The following is a 13830-nucleotide window of genomic DNA, read 5'->3' as shown; positions in this document are numbered from 1 at the left end:
TCCAAATGGCAGTGGGTCTGTATACCTCATCTTTTAATTTTCTCTGCATCCAGCCATTCATATTCATGTAAAATTTCATTAGATATAATACATGGAAGTATTGATTGTACAAGTACTTTCTTCAAAATCAACAACTTTGTGCAATTAATGTAGTCTGAGTCTTGGTTTTATCAATCATTCTCTATAAAAACTACCTGGAAATGTACCTACTCAGTACACTGCTTTTTTTTTTTTTTAAATCTTCTGGAAGAAACAAGATTATCGCTATTGTTTAGACTAGTCTTCTAAGTGTTCTAGTCTTCTAAGAGACTAGTCTTTTCAATTCACCCAATACTACTGAATATCTCAGCCAGTATAATGAGAGAAAAAACATATATACTACAAAACTCTGCCCAAATAACATATAGATTTCTTCTGTATTCAAAGCATTTTCAAACTTGTTATTAAAGGCCTACTTGTCATGTATTTCATCCATAATTTTTGGGAAAAGACTTGCATTTACTACAAAATTATGTAATTTGTATGAAGTTTATATACCTGGACTTGATCTGTGACCTGTAGTTCAATTCTAAAGGACTCCTTTAATAAGTTTTTTGTAAATCCTAATACTAGTTAACATGTATCTTGTTTAAGATCATCTTTGTCCTTACCTGCTAAGACTATGTTCATGTCCTATTATTCCTCAGGGTAACAGGTATATTACCTTGCACACACTGGTACCATAAGGCTAGTCTTTCTGTATAACGATTTCTTGAGACTTACATTTGCTGTACCATATTTTGAAGTCTCCATGTAAAACATGCTTCAAGGATCAGAACACCAAAACCTCCCCCAAATGGCATGTCAGAAATTTTGAAAACAGTAAGGAATTCCTAATGATAAAACTACTTCAGTGGCACCTCTTTCAATATGATTCAGGGCATTAGGATTCTCTACTCCAACTCAGCACAAACCTCCCAACACCAAGTCCTGCTTTAATTATTACAAGTGATTTATTTATTTCAAGTTCACACATTCTGCCTTCCACTCCCCAAACTTCTTCTGTTCTTGGGTTTCTAAAAAAAAATAGTCATTTTTCAAAAGCAGAAAAGGAAAGATATATATTTAATATATAAAAGAAAAGGCTAAATCTGACATAATTATATTCTTAAAAACATTCCATTTATTTACAGATGTATAAAAAGGCGAATTATTGGTCTACGGAGATCATGCTTCTTAGAGAGTCAGGGTGAGAGCTCACTATTCTCCAGATTCCTCACTATTCTCCAGATTCAACTTCTCTCACTCAACTTACATCTTTCATAATCACACGAATGATTTTCATAATCAGTTTCTCCTGGGGTAAGGTTAAAAGATAAGAATTTTTGGAGATTTTAGGTTTCTGTCAATCTGCAGGATTGTTCTGAAGACTGAGCCCTCCTCAAAATAGCTCCGGTAATTCCTAGTTCTAAGAGATCTTGAAAACACCGTGATCTTAGGGGTTTGCAATGAAATCTTCAGCTTCCTTGAACAACAGGAATCATCTCTCATTTCCATCTGTGTACACCTCTCATAAACAGCCAAATACCTTTCCATCAAGAACTGATACTGTTTGTTTATAAAAAAGGGAAGTGTTCAGAAGCAGAATGGTCCTTCTTTTCCTGAGGATTATTCGCTCACTTGCCTGTTCCTTGGCTGACTCTCAAAAGCCATAACGAGAGCTTTCGGAAGTCAGGAGGAAATGGGGAGGACAAGACGAGCAAGGAAATAATGGGAAACTGCTATACCTGGATTAAAGTACTAGCATCTCAAAGGACATTTATTAGCAGGGAAGACAGATGCTGGACTCCTTGGCTAAGGCATGAATGAAATCTGCTTGGTAACGAGGAGTGGGAAGGATAATGAGAAGAGGCAATTATTACCTACTTCAAGCTTCTTCAGTAACCTTAGAGGAGGGAAGGTTACAAGCTGGATGAACAATGTCTAGAAAGGCAAGTAGCACAAGACAAAGAATGTAGGCATCATTGCAATTTACAGAGAAAAATTTCCCACCCTTTTCAATCTGTTTATTATCAGAGTTACTAGAAAGGGAACCAACCATGGAAGTAATTATTCACTGGCTAGAACCATTCCGAAGTTGGTTTCATTACCTAGGTCCGAAGATATGCTGAGTGGGATTTGAGATAGATAAAGAAGGCAAGGGATGTAGAAGAAACAGCATTACCTAGGCACAGCCCAGGTACTGGAAGCTCTTGTGTTAGTGTTTAACAACACAAGCAAATCCTGTCAATGAAGACAGAACATGGGTTACATTCCAAAATATAATTATTTAAGAAAGGCAAAATGCAGCAGCTAAATCCCAGTCTATACATTTTCAGAATAGTGATTCTTGCCCCCAGGAGTTTCCAAGAGACCCCTCAAGTGCACCATGATTATTTACAAACTAGGTAAGAAACATCATTTCTATACTCAATACAAATCTCATCTTCTAGGTTGAAAACTTCAGCCTTTGAGAAATCTATGAAAACAACTATACAAAAATATAAATATCTTTATCTTTACAGGCTGTCAGTCCTTCCTACCCTGACAGCGAATAAGTGAAAAATCTCTACAGATCATTGAGCCCATGATAGCAGATAATAAAAATATATCTTGTGATTCAAATACTGTCGTATTTCCCTGGTAAAGAGTGCCTACTGTGACTTTTCTTTACTTAACATCCTTCCTGTGCAGGTAATAGTAAATGAAACCTTCAAGCACCAGGAGGCTGGTTTGATTTGGGAAACATCCAGCCCCACATTTTTTATTTTGGCCACTGTCTCTAGTCTGGGGAGGGAATGCTTTTTATTTTAGCTGTCTCTCAAGTGACATGATTTGTGAAAGGAGGACAGCTCTCTCTATTCCTACTTTCAAAATATATATTCCAGGTGATTCTGGTACTTGTGAAATGGTCTTTTCAACGCCCAAAGACAATAAGGGAGAACATCTCAAAATAATCATCTTAGTAATAAAGTTAAAAGCATTCTTACTTTACCAGAAGGCTTGGACTAATAATTCTGATTGAAAAGGTGAGGGAACAGAAGCTACTTGGAATATGAAAGAGAATTTTGCTGAATGACACAAAGTACTTCACTTTGGTATTCCATGGTACCCATTCCTCTCTCCACCTACACTTAAAAGGTCAACTAAAACCTATCTCTTCTGGATGACTCTGCGCAGGTACATCACATTCCTTGGATTTCACACTTAAACAACAGTTATCAACTACCGTTCAGTTCATAGTAAGTCCAAAGTCTCAAACAGCTTCTTCTGTGGGAGGGAAAAACTAGGAAACCACTATGGATCTAGAATCCTGTCAATTTCTTGGGGGAAGAAGGGCACCTCATGTTCAGTAATGGATCACATCTTCTTAGAGAGGATGAGGAGACCCAGCACCGCAAGTGAGGTAACACATTTTTAACATGATCAGAATTTCATAGTAGTAATTTCTTAATCCGAGGTCAGCACCCTACCCCTTTCTCTATCTACCATTGTCTACTGGATCAAAGTCAAGGATCACAGTTCCATGACACAAATAAACAGATGCCAGCAGAGAAAGGTTTCCTCCCCTCACAGCCTGGCTTCTGCTTGAGGACAAGTAAGTTCATTTCCCTGAAGAACTTGGTGAGGACCCAGAGTTGCCCAATTTGGGCACAACGGGTGCCAATGTAGGCATCACCTTGTTCTCCCGGCATTCCCGGTCATTCCCTGTTAAGTTTATTTTGTGTCCAACTGACCCAGCTTTGGCAGCTACAGGTGCCAAACAAGGCATCACCTTGACACTCTGACCATCTGCATCACTGGAAGGATTAGCTACTTTTAATCCTAGAGGTGCCAACTTTGGCATAGGCCTCCACAAAGTTTCTGTACTACTGTTCTCTAGGCCAGCCTTCATGTGTAGAATGGGGGGTGAGGAAACACTGTCAGACTCTACAGGGACACTGGAAGTACTCTTCCCTCCATCACTGACTCTCCTGTGGGAGGAAAGAAGGGAATCCTTTATCTCAGAGTCAATAACAATCTTAAGGACATCTGGCTCACAGGATGGTTCTGAAATTTGTTTTTCATTCTCAGAAAAGTCATCATCTTCCAAGTGCAAGAGGAGGGGACTGGCAGAATCACTCTCCCCTTGTACATCAGGCAACTCTTTCAAACCAGTTTCCAAGTGTCCAACCTGGAAACTTGCTCTGTTCCCAGGAGGAAGCTTACTGATAAAAGCCTGACGAGCATCCCCTGGGAATTCTGTATCCATAGAGCTGGGCAGTTCTGCTAGGCTAACAGAGTCATCATTTAGTTGCTGATTAAGAAAGGCAATCTCATTGAGCAGAGAAGTCAGTGTCTCATCAGTATCATCCTCATCTTCCACGTTAGTGAGCAGCTCGCTGGGATCCAGTGCTGCTTCTTCTATAGCTGATGCTGCCTTTCTTAGTTCCATCTCTATGCTTGAGTCTTTGAGATCTTTCATTTTTAATTTATGAAATGAAGATTCCTTTGGCTTCAGCCTCTCCCGTCTTGATTCATTCTCTTTCCATTTATATTGAGTCCCTCTCATATCAGCAGAAATCCTTTTGGGTAAGAACTCTGGTGCTTCCTGCATACTGGAAACATCAACTATTTGTGGAAAACCAGAATCTTTATTGCCCAAAAACACCTGTGTTGGACCCAGTGCCATTCTACCATCTCTATGGTTGCCTCTGGAAGAGATTCTACCTGAATCTTCAAAGGAGTTATCTTCATTCCTGACAGTGTTTTTCAGGTGGTCAGGTGGCTTGACATCAGGAACTTCATGAGAATATTTGCTGCCACTCATGTCTACCAAACCTCCCTCTGTGGCGAGTGATGTCACATTAACAATTCTTGGCATCATAAATAAGTCGTCGTTTTCTGAGGGGGGAAGAAATTTCATTTAGATCTATGATGGTAAACATCTATCTCTCATTCATACCCAATGACCATTTGGGAAACTGCAGTTAAAATTCCAGTCTATAGCCCTGGTTGGTGTGGCTCAGGGGATTGAGTGCCAGCCTGCAAACCAAAGGGTGGCCAGTAGGAGTCCTGGTCCAGGGCACATGCCTGTGTTGCAGGCCAGGTCCCCAGTAGGGGGCATGTGAGAGGCAACCTCGCACTGATGTTTCTCTCCCTCTCTTCCTCCTTTCCCATATCTAAAAATAGATAAAATCTTTTTAAAAGCTTTAAAAATTTTTCCAGTCTACTTTTATCAAAAAGATAAAAAGAAATATTAGTTCCTTCAAATTATGGACCTAACCTAACAAGATAGCAGGTAAAATCCAATCAAAAGATTATTTGTTATTTCGTCATTAATAAAAGTTCTATTCAATTATTTTATAAAAATGCTCCCCAAGTTCTTTTTCATTTTCCTTTATTGATTTTAGAGAGGGAGGTGGAAGGGAGGGAATGAAGAAGGAGCACAAAAACATCTATTTGTTATTCCACTAATTTATGCATTCATTAGTTGATTCTTGTATGAGCCCTGACCAGAGATTGTACCCACAATCTTGGCATATTGGGACAACTCTCTAACCAAGCTGCCCAGCCAGGGCCTAAGTTAATTCTTTATTTTGATGCAGACATGCATCTTCACTCTGTTCACCCAATTAATTATTCTGAGGAAAAATGAAGCCCTATAGGCAGAACAGTAAGAGAAAGAATGATACCTCCAGACTGGTTTAGTAGTATTAGCATTAGTAAGAATATCCTTGTACCTTAATGAAAATTTAGGTGCCTAAAACCTGAATCAAAGTGAGACTTTTCAACTCTACTCCTTATCCCCATAAGCAACTGTTGCTCAAACAATCAGGCTGGTAATGCAGAAGTACACCATTTCTAAGTATAATACAAAATTAATGCATTTATCAGTACCAAAACCCTCATCTTCCTTCTACTCTCACATCTTTTCAGTGCTTTTCCTAATTAGAATTAACTAGAGATCACAAAATAGTTCCCAAACCCAAGGGAAAAAAAAACAATCAATACCACAGATAGAGCCAAATGTGTTCTAAAAAGAGGGTCATCTCATACCAAGGCACATGGCAAATGCAATAGTTCTTCATCATCACAGAACACAAAAAAAGTGCTTTCTCTGTTACTGTGACATAACAGGGATAATTCTTTTTCACTATCCATAGAGGACAATACCTATGACATACCTGATTGAGCCACAGCACTGCTGGCAACTTGAGGCTTCAGATCTGCTTCTAACAGAGCAGGAGAAACGGTTACCACTGGTCCTGAGAATAGGGGACCTTTTAAGGTGAGCAACTGCCCTTGTGGAGTCATCACAATGTTGGCAGAGGTGTGTGCAGTATTAGAGGGCGAGGTATTTTCTGTAAGAAAGATCAGAGGTTAAGGATAAAAAAAATCTTCAACTAATCCAAGTGTAGCCTGTGAGTCTAGGAGACAGCCCTAAAACCACACACTGACTTTAGAGGAAAGAAGTAAATTTCAAATTTAGTTAGGGAACCTCAACTTGGAATTTACTTTCTGAACCATTTTTCACTGAATAATGGTTACCTGTCCACTAGTTCTTCTAATGATCAGAATTTGTTATTGTTGAAGAATAGAGCTAAGGAAGCACTTACTTTTTCAGTAGAATGTTACTGATAGTCCTAATGGTGAAATCTGGATGAAGACACACCCAATTCTACCCCTACGCTTGCTTTCCTATATACCTCTAACAAATCATTTAAAGTTTCTAGACCTCAGTTTTTCCATCTGTGAAGTGAGACTGACTGAACTAAATGATCATTGTAATCCTTTCTTAGCAATAACATCATTTGAGTCTACAATGTTAAAACTCGTATTTTACTTTCAATCATTACTATCTTAAGTTGATTTTAAAAACCAAATTTCATGCTTCATACTTTAAGTTACCCAAAGAGTAAAAAAGAACATACCATTTTCTAAGGATACAAACAAATGATGTAAAAATCAGTTATCGCCTCATTTCCAAAAATCAAGATAGGAAAGAGCAGTAAGTTAAAACCAATCTACTTTGCTCCTTAATAGCAATTCCCTGATAGGCAATCTGATGGAAAATAAAGCCTGATTCAACAAAATTAAATTTAATATTTTTCCAATTTATTTGTCTCAGCTAGCCCCAAACTTCCTCACAACTAATGAGCAGAGCTGCAAGGAAATCAAGAGTTCATGTATAAAGTCTGAAAAAATGGCAGCCCCCCCGAAATACTCAACTAAAACACTAAAGGGAAAAATATATGACTGTAGGCTATATCAGAAATAGGTCTTAAATGTTACCATGACTGGTAATTTAGGATTTACTTGAATGTGAAAGCTAGAAACTGAAACCCAATGTAAATGTAACAATGATTTTAAGATTTTATTTATATTTATTTTTAGAGAGGGAAAGGAGGGAGAAAAAGAGGGAGAGAGACATCAATGTGTGGTTGCCTCTCATGCACCCCCTACTGAGGACCTGGTCTGCAATCCAGGCATTTGCACTGACTGGGAATCAAACCAGCGACCCTTTGGTTCACAGGTTAGCACTCAATCCACTGAGTCATACCAGCCAAGGCTAATGTTTGACTTTTTAATATAACCCATATTTAATATTTAATTCCTGTAATTTCACCTAAAATTATGGCCACAAGATGTTCGGTATGCTAAACTAAACTAAACTAAACTAAACTAAACTGATGCTCATCTACATTAAGGGAAGCAAAGAATGTCCCTCCTACCTGTGGCCAGGTCTCTTTTTCTGGAAAGAATCAAAGGTTTCCCCTTCCTGTTATTTATAAATATCTGTCCGAGATCTACAGATGATGCAGAAGATCCTTCCTGTTGTTTGCTAGTTCTGGGAGACACATCAAACTCATCTGATCCCATCTTCTTTTTTCTCTTTTGTGCCTCTAGTGCTTGTTGTTTTGCATAAATATACTCTAGCTTCTTCAGGACCACTTCTTCTGTCTTACCTATAGGTTGACAGGGAATAAATTGTCACTGTCTATATGACCCCATATAATAATAAGAAAAAGTCAACTGAAACCCAGTTGATTTAACTATAGTCCCAAAAACTATGGAAGGCAAGAGTGATTATAATCCAAAAGAAACACCCCACCTGGTCAAAAGATAATTCTGCATTAACTATGGGAACCAAGCCTTAAACTGAGTAGTGTCTGAAAGATCTACTGAGAATTTCTCTTTACTAAAGCTGTTATACTCTTTATTAGAGATCAATCACATATCTCACCTGAAAGAGATGATACTTTCCGTATCAAAATATTCCGTTTTCGAGTCAGGAAGTTTTTCTGTCCTATCAACTTGTCAGCCTGATCTGTTAGTCCCTGAATTTCACTGAATGCCTAGAATAGAAACAATAATGTCATGTCAATCAATTAGCTATTTCCTACACAATTTCTATAATGAAAAATATTTTAATCTAATACTTTAGAGAACTTTATAATGCCACTTAAATTCATGATGTTTTAGAAATTATTTTTTGTTAAACTGCAGGTTTTCTGGTTTATAATTCTAGGACACACGATTATTTCCAAAAAGCAAATGATCAGGTGGTTAACAGGTATTTCCAATACAAGGAGATACAAAACATTTTCCTTTGCTTAAATTTTAACTATCAACTTTTAAATAATTTCCTGGTCCAAGTAAAATCTGATTGAAATAACTTTGTTTACAGGGGTATGAATACTTGCCCTTGTATTCTCCTCCAACTTCTACTTTAAAAGCAATTTAAGTGAAATCATCTTAGATGCTCTATAAGCAAACTTAAAACTTCTGCTAGCTTGAGTATTTCAGAGTTTCTTTTAAAAGGACTGTCAACTTTTTTAAAAAAAGTATGTTAAACTATCACTTATGTTGTGCTTTTCATCACTGGGATTATTAACTAAGTGCTATGGAAAACACCACTGTAAAGAGATTGTGCTAAATACAGCTTACCAGGGTTTCTGACTTTACTTGAAGATTTTATTTACTTATTTTTAAAGAGAGGGGAAGGGAGGGAGTAAAAGAGGGAGAAAACATCGATGTGTGAGAGTGACACTGATAGGCTGCCTCTCACATGCGTTTGAACTGGGGACCTGGCCTGCAATCCAGGCACATGCCCTGATCAGAACTGAACCAGTGACCTTTTGCTTTGCAGGATAACACCCAAGCAAGCCACAGCAGTCAGGGCCTGACTTTATTTGAAGGGAAGAGAGCTCTGCCAAGTAAGTATCTGACTTTTAATGAAAAGCTATTCTGATTCAACATAAGGAGAGACTTTCCCCCCTAAAGGATGTATTGGGCCTTCACTGGTCTATACTCAAATGTTAAATATAGCTGTATTTCAATCACCCTCATATGGTAGTATTTTCTCTTCTAGTATCTCTAGAAGATTCTTAGTCAAGCTCTTGTCAGTTGCACAGAACACTTACCCTAGTGAGAATGAGGCTTTTGGAAACCTTGGAAGAATGAAGTAACCCCAATGTGATCTTCAATTTCTCAAAGAGATCCCTCATTTCCCCACGCCGGCGCCGTTCATTGGCAGTGTGTGTGCGGCGATAATAAGCAAAAGCTTCTGCTTCTTTCTGTAATTTTTCACTCCAATAATCAGGCTTCAGTTTTAGAGGCATTGGTGAAGCCTGTCCAAAAAAAAAGATTACCACCTAAATATCCTTCACATTTACAGCCCCTCTTCCGCTACCCCAGATGGCATAGCTGTATGTCAGACACCCACTCATTGTCTTCTGCTTGGACCATCATAACAGCTTTCCAATTTGTCACCTTAACTACCCTACAATTTATCCTTCTTCCAAACTTACCTTCAACAGTGTAAATTCCTAACAACATTTAAAACTCAAACTTTTAATTTTTCAGAAAATTCTTTCTTGATCCTCGGGATGCCTTATTTAAGCTTCCCTTCTATTTATTCCATTTCAGTTTTATAAATTATTTACTATAAAGAAATAATGATGTACAAGGCTTTTAAATATAAAATTTTTAAAGGTTTATAATGAAAAGCAACAGTGGCCTGCATCTGTACATGACACCACAGAAACAACCACTTGATGCTTTTAGCTGACATTTCTGGTTCTTAAATTTATACCTATGTAATAGTAATATAAGCTCATGCTTTTTAATTTTCCAGACTATACATTTACTTACTGCTACACAGTATTTTAGCTCATACCACTCTCTTACTTCATTTTACCATCCCATCTTACTAATATAGATGTATCATTAACTTTAGTTCTTCTATTGATCCCTTTGCATCAATCTCTCACTTCAACAATAGACAGTACCTCTGTGTAAAATGAGGGTATCATCACTTGTTATCCTTCCTCTTATTTTTTCCTCCCCTCTTTTATATCCCAGTTTATCATTTTGTACTTAAACATTTACAAGACTGAAATTAAGTCTTTCATAATTTTTTAATTTTATTTTTATTTATTTATTTATTTATGTATCTATCTTTAGAGGGGAAGGAGAGAGGGAGAGAAACATCAATGTATGGTTGCCTTTCATGCATCCCCTGCTGGGAACTGGCCTGCAGGGAACTGGACTGCAACCCAGACATGTGCCCTGACTGGGAATTGAACCTCGATCCTCTGGTTCGCAGGCCTGTGCTCAATCCACTGAGCTACACCAGCCAGGGCTTTTCATACTTTATTCATACATTATACAAGTTTTAGAAAAATCACTAACAATGGCTACCCTATTATGACAATGTAGACACTATTCATGCAAAGTAATAATAATAATTACATTTCCTGTCTTCTCCAATTTCTTCATTTTGTGTTTTTCCCTCTCTAATGCTTCTAGCTGTCTTTCTTTTTATCTGACAGACCCTGCTAGTACCCCAAAACTCTAATATAAAATCACAATCTTTCTGAAGCTAAACTCATTCAGCATTAGTATGAAAGAATAAAAAATAAAAGAAGAAAGAACATTAATACCAAGTTTAAATAGAGCAAAACACTACAAGTAATTTGGACATAAAATTAGAATATTTATGCTCTACTTGTAAAAATTAGGGCATAAAAAATTGATTGTATAAATAAGCGATTATGAAATTCTTACACCTAAAAAAATTTAAGGATGAGTAAAAAATATATATACACACAAAATGATTACAAGTATGTAAATGTTTCACATGATCCCCCCAAAATTAAACTCAAACTAATCATACCAAGTGTTCTTTGAAAGAACTGAATACCACTTGAGCTCAACCCAATCTCCATCACTGTCTTTGTCTCTTAAATTAAGAAGATAGCAACAATGACATTATATAATTAAAACAGACAGGAAATTCATGAAAATTGATAAGCAACATTGATTTTCATAAACTCCATACCAATTTCTTAAAAGATTTTATGTATTTATTTTTAGAGAGGGGGAAGGGAAGGAGAAAAAGAGGGAGAGTGAGAAACATCAATGTGAGAGACACATCGATCAGTTGGTTGCCTCCCATATGCATCCTGACCCCATAAGCAACTGGGGACCAAACTCACAGGCTAGGCACGTGCCCTGAATGGAAATCAAACTGTCAATCTTTCATTATGCAGAATGACACCCAACTGAACCACACTGGTCAGTGCTCCATACCCATTTTAATTCTTTAAATTACTCTATCATCTGGGTGTAATAGAAAATTAAGAGAGGAAAAAAGGCATTAACAATATAATTTCATTAAGGGTTTTGTTTTTTTAAAGACTTTATTTATTTTTAGAAAGGGCTAAGGGAGGGAGAAAGAGAAGAGCAATCAGTTGCTGTCACATGTGGTTGCCTCTCCCATGCCCCCTACTGGGGACCTGGTCAGCAACCCAGGCACGTGCCCTGAATGGGAATCCAACCCCTTAGGCTTGCAGGCCAGCACTCAATCCACTGAGCACACTACCCAGGTCTCATTAAGAGTTTTTAAAAGGCTGATTATATTAGCTCACTGATAAGACTAACTCTGAATGTGTCTAATATAGCTAATGTTGTTTTGACCCTGAGGAGAAATGTTATCAATTTTAATAAATGAATCATTATCATTAAGTAGATTATAAATACCTTTCGAGTCCTTTCAGCAGGTTTTTCATCTGTAGCAATATGGGTACGGCATCTAGGTAAAGACAGTATTTTTCAGTGTCTTAGTGAAATTCAATAAACCTCAAACCTGTTTTCATAGTAATATTAATCCAAATCATCCCAAATTGTCTAAATTGTAACCAGCTTCTTTTCTCCAAGGTCAGGATATGTGGCAGTATACTATATTCTTTTCTCTTAGAACACTGTCCAAATTGTCCCTAAAATTAATGACTTTTTTCAGTCATAACACACAATATTTCAGACATACAACCCTATAAAAACAAACATATCATGAAAATCCAGGCAGCTACCACTCAGCTTGGAAAATAAAAACCTTAAGAGATCCTATATGCTGCCTTCTCAATCACATTTCCTTCCTTCTTTCTCACAGGAGAACACTCCCAAACTAAGTTTATTATGCAAATATTTATCATTTTACTAGGTATGTAGGATGTATCCCTAAATAGAAGATGTTACAGGGCACTTTAAACATTATATATTAAGTACATATTTCTTCAAGTGATCTGTTTCGCTTGAAATTACAACTGAGACATGTTAATACATATAGTTCTAGTTCAATCATTTTAATTGTTATGCAATATCCAAAAGTGTGAATTTTCCAAAGTTTGGTTTTTCAGAATGTTAGTAGTCATTTAGGTTATTTCCAAATTTTCATGATGCTGCAGTGGATACACTGCACATACTGCTTACATCCCATATATAACCCCTTGTCCGTGTGTGTGTGTGTGTGTGTTTTAGGGCATACACCTAGGAGTGGGAATTGATGGGTGCAAGGCATGCACACCCTCAACTTTAATAATGTCACACTTCTCTACAAAGTGGTTATGACAATTTACACACCCCACCTGTAGTATGTTCCCATTGCTTCATAACTAAATAATACTATCAGAAATTTCAATTTTGCTAATCTTACTGCAAAATCGTGAATTCAAAGCCACTGTGGTTTAATCTGGATTTCCCTAATTATTTGTGAGGATTCACAAATTTTCATTGTTTACTGGCCATCCAGGTGTCTTGTGTGAATTGCCTGAGATACCCATTACTTCCTTTTCTAACTGAATCATTTTTTCTTACCAACTTGTAACAGTTATTATATATCCCTGATACTAGTCCTTTGTCAAACATTATTTTTTTAATTGATTTTAGAGAGAGCAAGTGGGGAAAGAAAAAGGAACAGGGGGAGAGAGACTGAGAGAGAGCAAAACATCAATTTGTTGTTCCACTTATTTATGCATTCATTGGTAGATTATTAGATGTGCCCTGACCCAGGACTGAACCCACAAGGCTCTAAATCCACTGAGCAAAATGAACAGTGTCAAACACTATTGCAAATCCTTTCCTTATAGTCTGAGTTTGCCTTCTTACTGTTTTCATGGTGTTCTACAGACAAAACTTGTTAAATCCTTAAAACCTGTTCCCTTACAACAGTTTGTGCTGTATGGCTGTTGTGTGTGTTATTCTTGGCCCTTTATTATTTCAATTTACTAACATGGTATGCCTCCATCTAATAAAATCTTCAATGCCTTTGAATGCCATTTTACACAAATCTTGCAAAACTTTTGTTGACAGTTTCAGGTTTTTTTCTGTTGTTATTGTACAAAATAGTTTTTAAGCTTACATTTTTTATTTATCACTGTTGTTTATGAACTCAATTTTAGTATGCTGAACTTAAGTCTAATTAAGCTTTTAAGAAATTTAAGCCCTTTCCAACATGGATGGAACTGAAAAGCATTATGCTGAGTGAAA

At 37.0% G+C, this 13830-nt stretch overlaps 1 protein-coding gene across 19 annotated transcripts in view; it reads right to left on the bottom strand.

Moving 5' to 3' along the window:
- Nucleotides 1-973: 973 nt before the first annotated feature.
- The window catches only part of MGA (MAX dimerization protein MGA), a 146269-nt gene continuing 133412 nt past the window's right edge, over nt 974-13830 (bottom strand). For 18 of the 19 annotated variants that reach the window (XM_053665718.1, XM_053665716.1, XM_053665720.1 and 15 more), the window contains 6 exons: nt 12046-12097; nt 9426-9632; nt 8246-8357; nt 7734-7967; nt 6186-6362; nt 974-4902 (listed from right to left, as the gene is read on the bottom strand). In XM_053665718.1, coding sequence (XP_053521693.1) covers nt 3623-4902; nt 6186-6362; nt 7734-7967; nt 8246-8357; nt 9426-9632; nt 12046-12097 — 2062 coding nt within the window. In that variant the 3' untranslated portion in view covers nt 974-3622. The remainder of the gene's footprint in view (nt 4903-6185; nt 6363-7733; nt 7968-8245; nt 8358-9425; nt 9633-12045; nt 12098-13830) is intronic. The other variant, XM_053665737.1, reaches the window with a different exon arrangement.

The sequence above is a fragment of the Artibeus jamaicensis genome, unplaced genomic scaffold (genome assembly GCF_021234435.1).
Source record: "Artibeus jamaicensis isolate MK-2021 breed Jamaican fruit bat unplaced genomic scaffold, CSHL_Jam_final contig_1132, whole genome shotgun sequence".
NCBI classification, from domain to species: domain Eukaryota; kingdom Metazoa; phylum Chordata; class Mammalia; order Chiroptera; family Phyllostomidae; genus Artibeus; species Artibeus jamaicensis.
Note: the sequence above shows the minus strand (reverse complement) of the source record. Positions and strands in the feature narration are given on the sequence as shown.